A 20,003-nucleotide genomic window follows, 5' to 3' on the forward strand; every position below is an offset into this window, starting at 1 on the left:
GGGGGGCCAGGCATGGTGGCTCATGCCTGTAATCCCAGCACTTTGGGAGGCCAAGGTAGGTGGGTCACTTGAGGTCAGGAGTTCCAGACCAGCGTGGCCAACATAGCGAAACCCTATCTCTACTAAAAATACAAAAATTAGCCAGTGTGGTAGTGGGAGCCTGTAATCCCTGCTACTCAGGAGGCTGAGGCCAGGGAGAACTGCTTGAACCTAGGAGGCAGAGGTTGCAGTGAAACAAGATTGTGCCACTGCGCTCCAGTCTGGGCGACAGAGCAAGACATTCTGTCTAAAAAAAAAAAAACCCCAAAAACAAACAAATTTGAGGAAGCAGAAGAAATAATCAGCAAGCAGTTCCCTGTTACGATACACCCCCCAGATCAACAGGGCATTATCATAGCTACATTTGAGCCTTTTCCTTTTAAATTTGGGAAACGCCATGAGGTGCCCGTCTCAGGCCCGTTCCTAACCAGAGCATTTCCGGCTTAAGCCATTCCCTCACCCCTGTACAATGTCTGTCCCCCACCACAGCCAGTAGTGCCACAGTAGATTTATGCTGCACAAAAGCTGTGAGCCTTCTGCCTGGGGAACTCCCGCAAAAGGTCCCAACAGGAGTCAGTGGACCCTTGCCAGCGAGGATGATAGAATTACTTCTAGGAAGGTCTAGTTTAAGTTTAACAGGAGTACAAATACATACAAGAGTCATTGATTCAGATTACAGTGGGGAAATTCAAATTGTTTTATCTACTTCTGTTCCCTGGAAAGCAGAGCCAGGAGAACGCATAGCACAGCTTCTGATTGTGCCTTATGTGGGAATGGGGAAAAGTGAAATTAAACGAACAGGAGGATTTGGAAGCAAAAATAAACAAGGCAAAGCTGCTTATTGGATGAATCAAATTACTGATAAATGTCCTACCTGTGAAATAACTATTCAGGGAAAGAAATTTAAAGGTTTGGTAGATATAGGAGCGGACATTTCAATCATTTCTCTACAGCACTGGCCGTCTGCATGGCCAATTCAACCCACTCAATTTAACATAGTTGGAGTTGGTAAAACCCCTGACGTATATCAACGTAGTTATATTTTACATTGTGAAGGGCCCAATGGACAACCTGGTACTATTCAACCAATTATAACTTCTGTACCTATACATTTATGGAGAAGAGATTTATTACAATGGGGAGCACAAGTTCTAATTCCTGAGCAATTACATAGCCCTCAAAGTCAACATATGATGCATGAAATGGGGCATGTCCCTGGTATGGGACTAGGAAAAAATTTGCAAAGTTTGAAGGAACCACTTCAAGCAGAAAGACAAAGTTCCTGCCAAGGTTTAGGATATCATTTTTGATGGCAGCCACTGTTAAGCCTCCAGAACCTATATCTTTAAAATGGTTAACAGATAAGCCAATTTGGACAGAACAATGGCCGCTAAGTAAAGGGAAACTAGAGGCTTTAAAGGACTTCGTTAATAAACAATTAGAAAACGGACACACAGCTCCAACATGTTCCCCTTGGAATTCTCCAGTTTTGGTAATTAAGAAAAAATCAGGTAAATGGAGAATGTTAACAGATCTTAGAGCCACCAATTCAGTTATGCAACCTATGGGAGCATTACAGCCAGGACTACCTTCTCCTGCTATAATTCCAAAAAATTGGCCTTTAATAGTCATAGATTTAAAAGACTGTTTCTTTACTATTCTCTTAGCTGAGCAAGACTATGAATGGTTTGCATTTACAATTCCTGCAGTAAACAACCTGCAGCCTGCTAAGTGTTTTCATTGGAAAGTGTTGCCACAAGGCATGTTAAACAGTCCAACAATTTGCCAGATGTATACAGGGCAAGCAATTGAACCTACTCATAAAAAATTTTCACAGTGTTACATTATTCATTATATGGATGATATACTTTGTGCTGCCCCCACTCAAGAAATATTACTCCAATGTTATGATTACTTGCAAAATTTGATTTCTCACACTGGTTTAATTATAGTTCCTGACAAAATTCAGACTACTACTCTTTACTCCTACTTGGGGACCTTAGTAAATGACATTACCATTGTGCCACAGGAAGTAGCCATACGTAGGGATCAATTGAAAACATTAAATGACTTTCAAAAATTACTAGGGGACATTAATTGGTTATGACCTGCTCTAGGCATCCCTACCTATGCCATGAGTAATCTATTTTCTATCCTTAGAGGAGATCCTAGCCTCAGTAGCCCTCGGCAATTAACAAAAGAAGCTGAGGCAGAGCTGCAACAAATCGAAAAGCAAGTCCATAAAGCTCAAATAAATAGAATAGATCCAGAGAAGACTCTAGATTTGTTAATTTTTCCAACTCAGCATTCACCTACTGGTGTTATTGTCCAAGAGCAGAACTCAGTAGAATGGCTTTTTCTTCCACATACTAATTCACAGACTCGAACTCCTTATTTGGATCAAATCGCTACTATGATAGAAAATGGGAGAATTCGGATTGTTAAATTACATGGATATGATCCTGGAAAAATTGTTGTCCCTCTCATGAAGGCACAAATACAGCAAGCTTTTATAAATAATCTTACTTGGCAAACCCATTTAGCTGACTTTGTGGGTATTCTCGATAATCCTTTTCCTAAAATGAAACTGTTTCAATTTTTGAAACTGACTAATTGGATTCTCCCTAGAATAACTAAATTTAAACCAATTGAAGGTGTTGAGAATGTTTTTACAGATGGGTCTGGTAATGGTCAAGTTTCTTATTTTGGCTCTAAAGGTAAAGTTTTACAGATGCCCTATACTTCAGCTCAAAAAGCAGAGCTTGTAGCTGTAATTGAGGTATTGACTGCTTTTAATATGCCTATTAATGTGATTTCTGATTCTTCATATGTGGTTCATTCCACACAGTTAATTGAAAATGCTCAGTTACAATTTCATACAGATGAACAACTGATGACTTTATTTACCCAACTGCAAACAGCAGTTAGGAGTAGAATGTACCCTTTTTACATCACTCACATTAGGGCTCACAAACCTCTTCCAGGACCTTTAACTGAAGAGAATCAAATGGCTGATTGCCCAGTTGCTAATGCAGTATCTAACGCCAAACACTTTCACAATTTAACCCATGTTAATGCCTCTGGTCTCAAATGCAGATATAGCATTATCTGGAAAGAAGCTAAAGTTACTATCCAGCAAGCCCAACTTGCCAAATGGTACGTTCCTCATCTTTTACAGGAGCTAATCCTTGAGGACTGGAACCTAATTCTCTTTGGCAAATGGATGTCACACATGTTCCCTCATTTGGGAGACTAGCTTATGTGCACGTATGTGTAGACACCTTTTCTCACTTTGTCTGGGCTACATGCCAATCAGGAGAGTCTTCTGCCTGTGTTAAACATCACTTTTTGCAGTGTTTCGTGGTGATGGGCATTCCAGCTTCTATTAAAACAGATAATGTCCCAGGCTATACTAGCCAAGCTCTAGCTACATTTTTCTCTATGTGGAATATTAAACACATTACTGGTATTCCATATAATTCTCAAGGACAAGCCATAGAGGAAAGAATGAATCTCTCCCTGAAACAGCAGTTGCAAAAACAAAACGGGGGGGAAATAGGGATTACAGGATACCCCATATACAACTGAATCTAGCATTATTAACTACAAATTTTTTGAGACTGCCTAAAGGCCAGATGTCATCAGCAGCTGAACAGCATCTACAGAAACCAGCTGCAAAGACAGAAGCAAAACAACTGGTTTGGTGGAGAGATCTGATAAGAAAAAGTTGGGAAATAGGTAAAATAATAACTTGGGGTAGAGGTTATGCTTGTGTTTCTGCAGGACCAAATCAACAGCTGATTTGGATACCATCAAGACACCTAAAACCTTATCATGAGACAGGTGCCAAGGAAGAGATTCCGGGAGGATTCCGAGGACCCCCCAGTTGCAGCTATGTTGAGACTGATGCTGAGGAGGACCCCAACTGTCACAAGCAACACCCGTCGAACACAGCCACCCACCTGGGGACAGATCAAGAAGCTGTCACAGATGGCGGAAGAAAACCTGAGGAAAGTGGGACAACCAGTCACAATGAGTAATTTAACAAAAGCTATGATAGCAGTGATCACCATTGCCATGAGTATTCCTTCAACAAGGGCTGACACAGAGAACAATTATACTTATTGGGCATATTTATCAATCTTGGCTGGCAATAATGCCTGGATGTAATCACTCTATGACACAGTTACACATGCTTTCTGACCACAGTATTTTCCATAATAAGTCTGCTCCTATAATTGAGGCATACCGCCCTCAAAAACCTATTTGTAAACAAAATTGACCTGACCAGAAAAAATGAACACACTTGTTTCGGAAGATTGCATTGCAGAGCACGAAGAGGTGCTGCGCAATGATTCCCATGGAATCATTATTGATTGGTCCCCTAAGGGGATGTTTAGCTTGAATTACACCTCTCAGTTTGCATGTCATGGCCACACTATGTTCAGCTGGTCTGAACAAAATGATCAGATGGTAGAAATGGTAAGAAGTACGTCAAGAGTTCCTATTATCTGGAAACATGGCAATAGAGTGGCACCTCAACCTCAAATGATATGGCCCGCTGTAAGGGGTAAATGTAAGGATTTGTGGAAACTATTTCTTTTTTTTTTTTTTTTTGAGAAGAGTCTCGCTCTGTCGCCCAGGCTGGAGTACAGTGGCTGAATCTCAGCTCACTGCAAGCTCCGCCTCCCGGGTTTACGCCATTCTCCCACCTCAGCCTCCCGGGTAGCTGGGACTACAGGCGCCCGCCACCTCGCCCGGCTAGTTTTTTGTATTTTTTTAGTAGAGACGGGGTTTCACCGTGTTAGCCAGGATGGTCTCGATCTCCTGACCTCATGATCCGCCCGTCTCGGCCTCCCAAAGTGCTGGGATTACAGGCTTGAGCCACCGCGCCCGGCCTGTGGAAACTATTAATAGCACTTAATGAGATCAAAATTTGGGAAAGAATAAAAAACCATCTATAAGGACACTCTACAAACTTGTCTTTGGATATTGCAAAATTAAAAGAACAAATATTTAAAGCATCCCAGGCACACCTGACCTTAATGCCAGGAACTGGAGTGCTTGAAGGAGCTGCAGATGGATTAACAGCTAGTAACCCATTAAAATGGATAAAAACACTTGGAAGTTCTGTGATTTCAATGATGATTGTGTTATTAATCTGTGTTGTTTGTCTTTGTATAGTCTACAGATGCAGATCCTAACTCATGTGAGAAGTAGCTCACCTTGACAAAGCTGCCTTTGCTTTTATTGCTTTGCAAAACAAAGAAGGGGGATATGTTGGGAATAGGCCCCAAAAATCTGGCCATAAACTAGCCCCAAAACTGGCCATAAAGAAAATCTCTGCAGCACTGTGACATGCTTGTGATGGCCTTGACACCCACGCTGGAAGGTTGTGGGTTTACCAGAATGAGGGCAAGGAACACCTGGCCCACCCATGGTGGAAAACTGCTTAAGGTGTTCTTAAACCACAAACAATAGCATGAGCGATCTGTGCCTTAAGGACATGTTCATGCTGCAGATAACTAGCCAGGGCCCATCCCTTTATTTCAGCCCATCCCTTTATTTCCCATAAGGAATACTTTTAGTAAACCTCATGACTGGCTTGCTGTCAATAAATATGTAGGTAAATCTCTGTTTAAGGCTCTCAGCTCTGAAGGCTGTGAGACCCCTAATTTCCCACTCCACACTCTATATTTCTGTGTGTGTGTGTCTTTAATTCCTCTAGCGCCTCTGGGTTAGGGTCTCCATGACTGAGCTGTTCTTGGTAAGATTAATATCCAGAATATATATAAAGAACTTCTGGCCAGGCACGGTGGTTCATGCCTAAAATCCCAGCACTTTGGGAGATCAAGATGGGTAGACTGTCTGAGCTCAGGAGTTCAGAGACCAGCCTGGGTGACATAGCAAAACCCCATCTCCACCAAAACTACAAAAAATTAGCCAGGTGTGATGGTGCATGCCCATAGTCCCAGTTACTCGGGAGGCTGAGGTGGGAGGACCCTTGAGCCCGGGAGGTGGAGACTGCAGTGAGCTGAGATCGCACCACTGCACTCCATCCTGGGTGACAGAGTGAGACCGCATCTCATAAATAAATACAAAAAAACCCCTCAACAACAAAACAATCAAACTTAAAAATGGGAAAAGTATTTTATATTTCTCCAAAGAGGATATATAAATGGTCAGTAAGCACATAAAAATATGCTCAATATTTTTAGTCAATAGGAATGATATGAAAACTATTTTCATTTGAAAATAAAAATCAAAACCACAATGAGATAACATTTCAGACCTACTCGAATGCCTATAATTAAAAAAAGAAAAGAAAGAGAAGAACAAGTGATTATCAGGATGTGGACAAATTGGAACCCTGGTGCAATACTGGTGGGAATATAAAATGGTGCAGTCTCTGTGGAAATGTCTGGTGATTTCTCAAAGGTTAAACTGCCATATGACCCAGCAATTCTATTCCTAGGTATATATCCAAAAGAATTAAAAGCAGGAACTTGAACAGATATTTGTATATCAATGTTCACAGCAGCATTGTTCACAATAGCCAAAAGGTGGAAACAAGCCAAGTGTCCGTCAACAGATGAATGGTTAAACAAAAATGTTATATACATACAATGGAATATCACTCAGGCATAAAAAGGAATGAAATTTTGATATATGCTGTGACATGAATGGACCTTGAAAACATGTTTAGTGAATAAGCTAGGCAAAGTAATGACAGATATTATATAATTCTACTTATATGAGATACCTAGAGTAAGCAAATTCATAGAGACAAAAAGTAGAATAGAGGTTGCCAGGGACTAGCGGGAGAGAGAAAGAAGAAGTTATCATTTAATAGGTACAGCGTTTTAGGGGGTAGTGATGAGGAAGCTTTCGGTATAGCGTAGATAGAGGTGATGGTTACAAAATATTACAAATATATTTAATTTCACAGAATCGTACACTTAAGCCATTAAGAATGGCTAAAATAATAACAAATGTTGGCTGGGCATGGTGGCTCATGCCTGTAATCCCAAGCACTTTGGGAGGCTGAGGCAGGCAGATCATGAAGTCGAGTTTGAGACCAGCTTGGCCAACATGGTGAAACCCTGTCTACTAAGAATATAAAAAGTAGCTGGGTGTGGTGGCATGTGCCTGTAATCCCAGCTACTTGGGAGGCTAAGGCAAGAGAATCACTTGAACCTAGGAGGCAGAGGTTGCAGTGAGCTGAGATGGCGTCACTGTACTCCAGCCTGGGAGACAGAGCAAGACTCCATCTCGGAAAATAAATAAATAAATAAATAAATAAATAAATAAATAAATAAATAAATAAAGTTACTTGTATTTTACCACAATAAAAATGTTACTCGATTTATGACCCAGTTATCTATTCCTAGCTACATACCCACAAAAAATGAAAACATGTTCAAACAAAAACTTGTCCATGCATGTTCACAGCAGCATTATTCACAACAGCCAAAATGTAGAAATAACTCAAATATTCATCAACTGGATAAACAAATGTGGAATGGCCATGCAATAAAATATTATTTGGCAAATTAAAACTGGGAAATTCTAATAAGAATAATAGATTGCATCAATGCCAATGTCCTCATTGTCCTCTCTATAACGATGTTTTAAAAGTTTCTTGTGGAGGTGGTTACATTTGGTGAAGGACACCAGCTGCGGAATTTTTGGCTTTGGCAGATTGAAATCATGGCAGGTCCAGAAAGTGATGCGCAATACCAGTTCACTGGTATTAAAAAATATTTTAACTCTTATACTCTCACAGGTAGAAGGAATTGTGTACTGGCCACATATGGAAGCATTGCTTTGATTGTCTTGTATTTCAAGTTAAGATCCAAAAAAACTCCAGCTGTGAAAGCAACATAAATGGATTTTAAACTGTCTACAGTTCTTAACCTCATCTGTTAAGTTCCCATGACTGGAGAAGCTAATCCCAACTCATCATGTGATAATTCAATTTGTACAATAAATTATGAACCTGGGAAAAAAAAAAAAAGTTTCTTGTGAAGAATACTGTTAAAGAGCTTTTGGGGTGGGGTGGCAGAAGATAAGGTGAAGCTTTGGAAAACTTTAGGTATCAATTAGCCATGCTTTTTCTGTCCCTCATTAGAATTAAATAGTGAACCACATCTATCTCATCCAGCACGATGAAGTTCAGTACTTCTTTTACTAAATTTCAGGGTGGGATAAAGATAATGAAATGTGAAATTCATATATTATTTTAAGCCATCTTACCAGTGAGTAGCTCTATCCATGTTTGGACAGTTTCTGTGGGTTCAGTTGCTTTGATGTGTTTAAGAGTTTCATCCAGTAAGACATCACCTGTTGGACTGTCTGACTTTAGCAGTACCTTTGGGAAAAGGAGAAAGAAGGAACCCTGATTCCTTCACTTCATTCAAGTTAAAATCTTTCAATATATCATATATATGTTACTGGTTAAGTGTTGCAAGAAATGTAAGGAAGCATAATATACTGTCCCTGTCCTCAAGAAGTTTAAAATATAGTATGGAGTGATAGTGTGAAGACAAAAATAACATTTGAAGTGGGCCCTAGTGACAAACTGGATATGAATGATAATGGAGAAAAGTTTCAATAACAACTCATTTTGAGTCTGGAAACCAACTTTTGAAACCATTAATAAAGGTAAGAAACAACTGGGCTTGGTTTTGAAACCATCAATAAAGGTAGGAAACATCTGTAGGAAACATGCCAGTAATCCTAGCACTTTGGGAGGTTGAGGCGGGTGGATCACCTGAGCTCAGGAGTTTGAGACCAGCCCGGGCAACATGGCAATATCTTGTCTCTATTAAAAAAAATAAAAATTTAAATAAATAAATAAATAAAGGTAGGAAAGCCAGAAAAGGAAGTCAGTTTTGGGGAAAGGTTGATAATTTGATTTTCTTTGTTTTTTGTTAAGTTTAGTTTTAAATGATATGGGATAGCCAAGTTGAAATTTCTAGCCAATAGTTAAATATGTTTCTGGAGGTGGAAAAACAAAACCTGCCTAGAAATTTGAAAATTAATCTCATGAAGGTGACAGATGAAGCTATAAAGGTAAATGATATCTCTGAAAGGATAGAAAATCACTCAAGGGATACAAACTGAGACTTGGATGTTAAGGAATGGAGAAGTAAGGAAACAGTGTACAGTCAGAGAAGCAAGAGAATAAGATAATAACAAAAGCCAAGAATGAAGAAAGTTTCAAAGTGATAAAAAGTGTCAAATGCCACATATAGGTGAAAAGAGAAAAATAAATCAAAGACCGAAAAGAAGCTGGTGATACCTAAGAATGTAGTTTAAGTTGAGTGCTTAGGATGATAAAGAAGTTGTGAGTGGAAAAATTCAGTAAGAAAATGGATATAGGAGTATGGTTGGAAAGGACTTGCAGTAAATGGAAGGAAACAGAATAGTTATTGGAGAATAACCAGGTTAATCAATGACTGATCTTACCCATATGAGTCCCTCCCCCTACATCATACTCTATTTCATAATTTTTTTTTTTTTTTGAGATGAGTCTTGCACTGTCGTCCAGGATGGAGTGTGGTGGCGCGATCTCGGCTCCCTGCAAGCTCCGCCTTCCGGGTTCACGCCATTCTCCTGCCTCAGCAGCCCGAGTAGCTGGGACTACAGGCGCCTGCCACAACGCCCAGCTAATTTTTTTTAAAAAAAATTTTTTGTAGAGATGGGGTTTCACCGTGTTAGCCAGGATGGTCTCGATCTCCTGACCTCGTGATCCACCTGCCTTGGCCTCCCAAAGTGCTGGGATTACAAGCATGAGCCACTGCACCTGGTTATTTTATAATGTTATAGTTACAGATATAGGAGTTTAATCAACAGCATCCTAAGTGTGATTCTTCTGTATAAAAAAGGAAGACAAAACCAGGAGCTTCCTATAACTCTTTGGACTATGGATACTTTGATTTCTCCCTCTTGCTATAGGATAATTAACCTGTTTAGCCAATAGAACTGCTGAGTCAGTGATATTTATTTTATCTTACTACTCAAATCTTTCTGTTCTTCCCAAATGTACTGTTGGTATTTGCCTTTCCATAAGCCATGGACGTTCACAGAGGATTCAGTACCTTTCTGTCTAGTAGTCGCTTCTTACGCATGGTCGGGGGTTCCAGATAGATTCGACCCCGCATGGCCAGCTCTATCAGGATGCCCCCTCGCAGGCCAGATGATATGCAGTCATTCCAGAAAGATGTGTAACCCTAGGAAAGGAGAAAAGAGAAGAGAAAGAATGTTCTGAGAGGAATACTGACTTCCAGCAGGCACCCTAAGAACAGGCCACTTTGTTGTGATTCGTTTCACATCATACTACATGAACTCAAAGCAAAGTACAGAGTAAGAGAAGATGATGTTTCTTTAATCCTCTTAAACACCCCCAAATAAGATTTTCTGTCTGATTTCAAGATCTTTAGTGAATTCCCATGGTTTGCTGCCAGTCAATAAATGATGTGCAATTTTTTTTTTTTTTTTTTGAGACAGGGTCTCGCTCTTTCCCCCAGGTTGAAATGCAGTGGCATGATCATGGTTTATTGCAGCCTTGACCTCCTGGGCTCAAGCAATCCTTCCACCTCAGCCTTCCGAGTAGCTGGGACTACAGGTATGTGCCACCATGCCTGGCTATTTTTTAAAAAATATTTTTTTGTAGAGACAAGGTCTTGCTATGTTGCCCACGCTGGTCTCCAACTCCTGGCCTCAAGCTATCCTCCCACCTTGGCCTCCCAAAGTGTTGAGATTACAGACATGAGTGACTGCACCTGGCTTGACATGCAAAATTTTAATTTTTGAGGAGAATTTTGGCTTTTTTGAAATCTGTTTCCATGACACTAAATTTCAGAGTGGGGTAAAATAAGTCAGAAAAAAGTAAAAACCGTTTGAGCTTTTAATCCTCCTAGATATGTATTAATTTGAAGTTTGGAGACGGAGACTTGCTCTGTCCCCTAGGCTGGAATGCAGTGGCATGATCTCAGTTCACTGCAACCTCCGCCTCTTGGGTTCAAGTGATTCTCCTGCCTCAGCCTCCTGAGTAGCTGGGATTACAGGTGTGCACTGCTATGCTCAGCTAATTTTTGTATTTTTAGTAGAGATGGGGTTTCACTATGTTAGTCAGGCTGGTCTCAAACTCCTGACCTCGTCATCTGCCAGCCTCAGTCCCACAAAGTGCTGGGAATACAGGAGTGGGCCACCATGCCCGGCCAATTTGAAATTCTTTTAATGGAAGGTATAATAGAAACCCACTATCATTAAGTGCCTTGGGTATGTTACTTAACCTTTCTGAAGTACACTGTCCTCATCTATGAAATGCGGACACTAATATATATTTCCACAAGATTGTTGTGAGGGTTACATGAGATGCAATATATAAGAAAGCATTTAGTATAGTGCCTAGCATATAGCAGGCACTTAAAATGTTAGCTCCCCTTCCCTTTGTATAGGGAATATACATATAAGAGAGCCACTGGTATTGTCTAACAGCAGTAACTAACATCTAATTACTAACGTCGATTGAATACTTGTTATATACTAGATATGTGCTAATACTTATTATGTACTAGATTTGTGCTAAGCTTTTTACTTGCACTATCTGATTATATCTTCACAACCACCCTATAAAGGAAGTACTACTACTATCCACACGTTAAAGATGAGAAAACTAAGGCTTACAGAGGTTATGCAGCATAACAGAGGTCACAAAGCTAAATAGAGAAATGTTTAAGTGGTTGTTTTTTGGTGCTGTTTTACTGATAGATCATAGTTGTGCATATTTTGGGGTTACTTTTTTTTTTTTTAAGAGATGGGGTGGGGTCTTGCTCTGTTACCCAGGCTGAAGTGCAGTGGGGCCATTATAACTCATTGTAGACTTGAACACCTGGGCTCAAACAATTGTCCTGCCTCAGCCTCCTGAGTAGCTCAGACTACAGACATGAGCCACTGCACCTAGCTAAAATAACTTTTTATTTAAAAAAATTTTAAATTCAATTTTCCTTTATTGGCTTGGAAGTTATGTACTTTTAGAAGTTATCCTTGAAATTTTAACATGCATGATATATTAATTTAAAATTAACATAAAACCTAAATTTTAAATATTAATATTTTAACCACTTTCTTATTGTCCAGTATTGTCTTTTTTTAGCCACATAAATTATATATCATCATCATCATTATTTTATACAGGTAGTACTTGTTTAGATTTACACAGGTTCTTATGAATTTCTTTGCTCACCATTCCTTCTTGTATCTCAGACTTCCTTTCTGGTACCATTTTCCTTCTTCCTAAAGTAGAATTTCCTTAAGTGAAAGTCTGTTGGAAGCAGTTTCTATTTTGCTTATCTGAAATGTCTTTGTATTTCACCATCATCCTTGAAAGATAGTTTCTCTGGAGATAAAATTCCAGGTTGATCATTTTCTCTTATCACATTGAAGAGAGTATGCCTTCCTCTTCCAGCTTCTAATATAGCAGTGAGAAATCTATCTTTCTTACTGATTGTGGTTTCTTTGTAGGTGGTGTATCTTTTCTTTGGTCCTTTAAGATCTTCTCTCTTGGTATTTTGCAGTTTGACTACAACATGACTGTACATGAATTTATTTATTCTGTTTGGTATATGTTGTGCTTCCTATAACTGTGGTTTCATTTCTTAGCTTCAAAAATTCTCAGCTCTTAGATCTCTATTTTCTTTATTCTTTCCTTCTAGGACTTCAGTCTTTCTTATTTTAATCCCCCGTCTTTTAACCTCTCTTTTGTATTTTCCATTTGCTTGTTCTCTGTATTGCTTTCTGGAGAGTTTTTGTTTGTTTGTTTGTTTTTGAGACGGAGTCTTGCTCTGTTGCCCAGGCTGGAGTGCAGTGGCACAATCTCGGCTCACCGCAACCTCCGCCTCCCGGGTTCAAGCAATTCTCCTGCCTCAGCCTCCCAAGTAGATGGGATTATAGGCACACAACACCACGCCCAGCTAATTTTTGTACTTTTGTGGAGACAGAGTTTTACCATGTTGGCCAGGCTGGTCTTGAACTCCTGACCTCAGGTGATCCGCCTGCCTCGGCCTCCCAAAGTGCTGGAATTACAAGCATGAGCCATCACGTCCAGCCTCTGGAGAGTTTTTAAAAAATATGTGGCTTCCTATTTACTAATTCAAAGTAACCCTGAGATTTTGATTTCAAAAATTTTTCTTTTCTTTTTTTTTTGAGATGGAGTCTCGCTCTGTCGCCCAGGCTGGAGTGCAGTGGCCGGATCTCAGCTCACTGCAAGCTCCGCCTCCCGGGTTCACGCCATTCTCCTGCCTCAGCCTCCCGTGTAGTTGGGACTACAGGCGCCCGCCACCACGCCCGGCTAATTTTTGTATTTTTTAGTAGAGACGGGGTTTCACTGTGTTAGCCAGGATGGTCTCGATCTCCTGACCTCGTGATCCGCCCGTCTCGGCCTCCCAAAGTGCTGGGATTACAGGCTTGAGCCACCGCGCCCGGCCTCAATAATTTTTCATTAGTAAAAGTTTTATTTAGTTATTTTTTACATTTGCCTGGTGATTTGTGATTTTTTGCTGTTCATTTTGTGATTATTTTATTTCTTTAAAAGTGTCATATTTTTAGTTTGATTATTTTAATATGTGACTATATATGAAGTCTTTGATACCTGACAATATCTGAGGAATTTATTTGTCACTTCTTCCTTGTTTGTATGTTTGATGCTCTTTAAGAGGTTCACAATTTAACGTTTCGTGAATTTATGAGATTCTGGAGGCCTAAATTGAGGACATCTTCCTCCAGAGGGAAAGATCTGCATTTGTTTCTGCCAAAAGCCAAGTACAGAGGGAATATGGGAGTGCTACACAACTGGGAGCACATTTAAGCCTAGTTTTCCCACTTTACCTCAACCATCAAGTTTATTCCTGACCAACCAACTCCTGAATCTCAAGACTGATTTGGTAGTTTACCCCAGGGTAATTTGATCCTCATGTTATCTTTATTGTTCACCTCTTGGATTTTAATTTTGGTGTTTGGGGGCCCCTTGAAGAGTATTTCTACTTTCCAAGACTCAATAATACATTAAACATTAAGCTTATCAAGACTTAATGTCTGACCACCATATTGCCAGGCCTAGAGGACCTCTAATTCTATTTTTCCTGCTATAGCCAGGACAATCTTTAACGTCAAGTGTAATAATATAACTCCCTGCCCTCATGCTTAAAAATCTTTCAAACATCCTCTCAGCCTTAAGGATGGAATCCAAATGGCTTTGTATAGCATTCAAACTAAGTGGCTGGTGGGGCACAGTGGCTCCCACCTGTAATCCCAGCTACTCCAGAGGCTAATGCAGGAGGATCGCTTGAGGCCAAGAGTTGGCCGGCCTTTGGGAACATGGTGAGACCTTCTGAAAAAACAAAACAAAACAAAACAAATCAAAAGTGGTTCTTCACTAGCCTTTTCTTTCTTTTCTTTTTTTTTTTGGACGGAGTCTTGCTCTGTCACCCAGGTTGGAGTGCAGTGGCACGATCTCAGCTCACTGTAAGCTCCGCCTCCTGGGTTCACGCCATTCTCCTGCCTCAGCCTCCCGAGTAGCTGGGACTACAGGCACCCACCACCACACCCGGCTAATTTTTTTTTGTATTTTTAGTAGAGACGGGGTTTCACCATGTTAGCCAGGATGGTCTCAATCTCCTGACCTTGTGATCCGCCCGCCTCGGCCTCCCAAAGTGCTGGGATTACAGGCGTGAGCCACCGCATCCAGCCCACTAGTCTTTTCTTTGGTCTCTTTCCCCTCCTGGCCTTTGCACACACTGCTGTGTCAAGAAGAACCAATATTCTTCCTTCCACAACTCCTCTTTGTAGTTAAGGATTAAGTACAGGGGTCACATTTCCACAGAACCTTCTCTAACATTGTTTACTTCTCCACTCCACCCTCTGGATTAGGTTCTGCACCTGGGTGTGCCCATACAAACTTCTCTCATAACATCTATTACATCATATTGCAATCAACTATTTCTCCTGACCAGACTACAAATTCCTTAAGGAGAGAATATCCCTTATGCCTCAAAAATATTTTTGAAAGCATAAATTTATGCTTAAAACTAAATGTTAACCTACCAAAAGCTCAGATTGAGCCATAAAATATTCCTTAGACGTCTCTAAATTTCCTGAGGGCCTGATCTTTGACTCAAGGTTGGGATTAGTTCCCTCCCCTGCCTGCCTCATGGCTACTCCAAGTCATATCTGTTTTTTTGGTTTTGTTTTTGTTTTGAGACAGGGTATCGCTCTGTCACCCAGGCTGGGGTGCAGTGGCATGATCTCATCTCACTGCAACCTCCACCTCCCCGGTTCAAGCAATCCTCTCACCTCAGCCTCCCAAGTAGTTGGGACTACAGGTGCGTGCCACCACACCCAGCTCATTTTTGTATTTTTAGTAGAGATAGGGTTTTGCCATGTTGCCCAGGCTGATCTTGAACTCCTGGGCTCAAGTGATATGCCCACCTCGGCCTCCTGAAGTGCTAAAATTACAGGTGTGAGCCACTGCGCCTGGCCCCAATTCATATTTGTGACTCCTCTTTAAGGAAGGGTTAGGCTATTTTTTTTTAGGTTAACACTCTTTTTTTTATAGTTTAGCTACCTAATTAAAGTTAAACTATAACTTACTTCAGAACACATAACTATGTAGGCATAATTTATTCTGGTAATAAATCTTAACAGGTATGTAAACATTTTAGCCAATATTAAAGCAACTGGAAGAAAGTTTTCCTTTATTGTCTCATTTCCTCCTAACCATATAACTTCTGTTTCAGTGACAGTGACATGAGATTGTCAACAAAACTATAAATGAGAAGCAGTATAAAGAAATGATGAAGATCAGGATAAAGAAACTACATTTTTGAATGTCACACTTTCCTATTGTAGCATCTCAAAACATATACAACCTTCCAAATGAGTTTTTAACTTATTAAGAATATGCAATAATAGACAAAAGTATAAAAACATATATGTAGAGTTTTAAGAAAATAATTATAAAACAAATACCTGTACAACTACAAGAGACTGGATTTAGAAAAAGAAAATAACTGAGAAAAGAGAGAACATGACAGTAAATGTCCTCCTGTACTGTGGGTAGAGATGACCAATAAATACTATAATATTGTCATCTATAGTAATATCTTAGAACAGACTAAAACAAATTTAGGTGCAGAATAGCCTGGAGGCAAGGGAAAATACAATTATTTATATTTAAAGGTCATTTTCCTCTTAGTGTATCTAAGTGAATTCTCCAGCCATTCATAATAAGGATTCTATATTAAAGGGCCAATGCTTTGGTATGTCTCAGCAGGAAGACCTAGCAAGTACATACTAAAGTTCACCATTTGATCATTAAATTTCATTACCAAAGGCTATCTAAAGAAAATTTTAGGACCTACCCAACACAGATAGAACTGCACATTGTCTCATGACTAAAGGAGAATCTTAGAGGATTTGCAGAATCAGATCTTCACATAGTGGACTTTAATATACATCTGTAGGCCAGGCGTGGTGGCTCAAGCCTGTAATCCCTGCACTTTGGGAGGCCAAGGCAGGTGGATCACCTGAGGTCAGGAGTTGGAGACCAGCCTGGCCAACATGATGAAACCCCGTCTCTACTAAAAATACAAAAACTAGCTGGAAGTGGTGGCATGTGTCTGTAATCCCAGCTACTCAGGAGGCTGAGGCAGGAAAATTGCTTGAATCTGGAAGGTGGAGGTTGCAGTTAGCTGAGATCACACCACTGCACTCCAGCCTGGGCAACAAGAGCAAAACTCCGTCTCAAAACAACCAACCAATCAACCAAATAAACAAACAAAAAAACTATAGGATGGGCGGGGTCACTCACACCTGTAATCCCAGCATTTTGGGAGGCTGACGTGGGTAGATAATCTGAGGTCAGCAGTTCAAGACCAGCCTGGCCAACATGGTGAAATCCCGTTTCTACTAAAAATATAAAAATTGGCCAGGCGTGGTGATGGACGCCTGTAATCCCAGCTACTCATGAGGCTGAGGCAGGAGAATCACTTGAACCCCAGAGGCGGAGGTTGCAGTGAGCTATCACACCATTGCACTCCAGCCTGGGCAACAAGATTGAAACTCTATATCTTAAAAAAAAAAAAAAAATTGTAAAAAAGAAAGAAAAATCCCATTATAGAAATGTATACTTTAGAAAGTGAAAGTATTCTAGAATCTTATCCCCTCTAGAGGATCACCATTAACAGTTTAATGGGTACTTTTCTAGATTTTTATATACATATTCTATGTTTACACTTATTAATAGTATTTATAGAAATAGCATTACACTGAGTGGTAACTTTTTTCATTAACCCATTATTTTGGATATCATTCCACATCAGTAAATATACTTCTTCATCCCTTGTAATGGCTGCATAGTATTGCATTTTAGATGCACCATAATTTTATCTATTCAAGTCCCTACTGATGTGCATTTAGGTTGCTTACAGTATTTTGCTATTATTAAAAAATGTTGGCTGGGTGTGGTGGCTCAAGCCTGTAATCCCAGCACTTTGGGAGGCCACGGTGGGTGGATCACCTGAGGTCAGGAGTTTGAGACTAGCCTGGCCAACATGGTGAAACCCAGTCTCTACCAAAAATACAAAAAAATTAGCCGGGCATGGTGGTACATGCCTGTAATCCCAGCTATTCGGGAGGGTGAGGCAGGAAAATCCCATGAATCCAGGAGGCAGAGGCTGCAGTGAGGTGAGTTCGTGCCACTGCACTCCAGCCTGGGTGGCAGAGTAAGACTCCACCTCAAAAAAAAAAAAAAAGTAAAGAAGTATTCATTTGTGTGTTTATGTGTGTTGAATACCTAGAAGAAAATTCTAGGTCGAATATTACATATATTTAAACTTTAAAGATTGCACAATGGGAATTCAATAAATTCAGACAGTCAACACTTCATGCTGAATTTCCACTGAGTCAAGTATTCAAAGTGCCCTTCCTTATTCAAACTTCCTTGAAGACACACCTTTCAGAACAACTCTGAAGGTTAAAGACCTTAAAAGTTGCCTGCTTGGCAAAAAAAGAGGAAAGAAAACAAAACAACTTAAAGCATCCTTAAAAACTATGCTCGGCCGGGCACGGTGCAAGACTCCGTCTCAAAAAAAACTATGCTCATAAGGAGTTTTTTTTTTTGAGACGGAGTCTTGCTCTGTTGCCCAGGCTGGAGTGCAGTGGCCGGATCTCAGCTCACTGCAAGCTCCGCCTCCCAGGTTCACGCCCATTCTCCTGCCTCAGCCTCCCGGGTAGCTGGGACTACAGGCGCCCGCCACCACACTCGGCTAGTTTTTTGTATTTTTTAGTAGACACGAGGTTTCACCGTGTTAGCCAGGATGGTCTCGATCTCCTGACCTCAGGATCCGCCCGTCTCGGCCTCCCAAAGTGCTGGGATTACAGGCTTGAGCCACTGCGCCCGGCCTAGGAGTTTTTAAAATAACATTAGAAAATGCTTGTGATAAAGTTAAATGAAAAATAGCCAGATATATAATTGAGTATCCAGGATTATTACAATGATATAAAATAATGTCTACATTAAAACATGACTTTTAAACCTTTCCAAATTATCTACAGTGAGAAAATATCACTTAAAAAAGAAAAATTTTCAGAAAAAAAGAACCTCTCCATCTCCCCAAGTCTGAAGATTTAACATTAAAATTGCTTCACCTTCCATGAGAGAAGGAATGTTATCATGTCGCTTTGAACTCTTTTACATCTGCCCAATTCCAAAGTCCAATGAAAGTATAATGATCTTCAGGGGTTATCAAAAATTCTACAAGCAAAACTAATTTTATTATTTTTTTCCTCCTAAAAAATTATTCTAAGAAAAGTTAGTGTACTGTTTGTCCTTGAATCACTCTATTAAAAGATTGGTGTTCAGGATTTGATGTAAATTCCTCTTTTAAAAATTAATGTGATTCATCGAAACTCCAATTCCTATTTCTACATCTCCACACAGCTCATAAAGACATTTTATGTATGTATGTATGTATGTATTTGAGACGGGGTCTCAATCTATCACCCAGGCTGCAGTACAGTGGCGCAATCATGGCTCACTGCAACCTCTGCCTCCTGGGTTCGAGCAATTCTCCTGCCTCAACCTCCCGAGTAGCTGGGATTACAGGGGCCTGCCACCACGTCCGGCAAATTTTTGTATTTTTAGTAGAGATGGGGTTTCATCATGTTGGCCAGGCTGGTCTTGAACTCCTGACCTCAGGTGATCCATCCACCTCAGCCTCACAAAGTGCTGGGATTACAGATGTGAGCCACTGTGCCTGGCCAAGACATTTTATAAAATAGATCAAGCATTAAAAGCCCACTCTGTTTAATCCTATTGGAGAATGAAGAACTGTGACCTGACATGGTTCTGGTTTAACAGATAATTTCAGCCTGATCGTGAGGAATGGATTATAAATACAGGCAAAAGGACAGGATTTCTCAATGAATGAAATGAAGATTATATCCTTTCAGATTCATTTTAAAAGACAGGTAGAAAGATGCAAAGTCAGTTACAATGATCAGTTTATTAATTTTTGCAGGGCTTCTGTTTATTTTTTTTCTTATTAAAAGTTTAGCAAATAAAAACAACATGCTAATGCATTGTCAGTGAAAGGGAAATGCAAAATAAAGGAAAGCAGCTGGTCATCTCTGAATTCCTATATAAGCTTTAAATTTCATTCTGGTCAGTAAAAATATCATTAATTGTTTTACCCTAAAATTTTTTTTATTTTTTATTTTTTTTGAGACATAGTCTCCCTCTGTCACCCAGGCTGGAGTGACCTGGCCGGAAAAAGGAATTTTAATTGCTACACATTGTCCAAAGAAAACAGAAGAAAGGCCGGGCACAGTGGCTCACATCTGTAATCCCAGCACTTTGGGAGGCCTAGGCAGGTGGATCAAGAGGTTAGGAATTCGAGACC

General features: G+C 40.1%; 2 protein-coding genes across 5 annotated transcripts in view; one reads left to right on the plus strand and one right to left on the minus strand.

The window, feature by feature from the left end:
• Positions 1–20,003, minus strand: part of GOLPH3L (golgi phosphoprotein 3 like) — a 53,424-nt gene that overhangs the window by 8,886 nt on the left and 24,535 nt on the right. For all 4 annotated transcript variants that reach the window (XM_023213636.1, XM_023213635.1, XM_023213634.3 and 1 more), the window contains 2 exons: positions 10,143–10,274; positions 8,296–8,410 (listed from right to left, as the gene is read on the minus strand). In XM_023213636.1, coding sequence (XP_023069404.1) covers positions 8,296–8,410; positions 10,143–10,274 — 247 coding nt within the window. The remainder of the gene's footprint in view (positions 1–8,295; positions 8,411–10,142; positions 10,275–20,003) is intronic.
• Positions 7,690–8,056, plus strand: LOC111543626 (ATP synthase membrane subunit DAPIT, mitochondrial). Its single transcript, XM_023213637.3, has one exon. It carries the CDS (start codon positions 7,750–7,752, stop codon positions 7,924–7,926), a length of 177 nt encoding a protein of 58 aa, XP_023069405.1. The 5' UTR covers positions 7,690–7,749; the 3' UTR covers positions 7,927–8,056.

This window comes from Piliocolobus tephrosceles, chromosome 1, assembly GCF_002776525.5.
Source record: "Piliocolobus tephrosceles isolate RC106 chromosome 1, ASM277652v3, whole genome shotgun sequence".
In the NCBI taxonomy this organism is placed as follows: Eukaryota; Metazoa; Chordata; class Mammalia; order Primates; family Cercopithecidae; genus Piliocolobus; species Piliocolobus tephrosceles.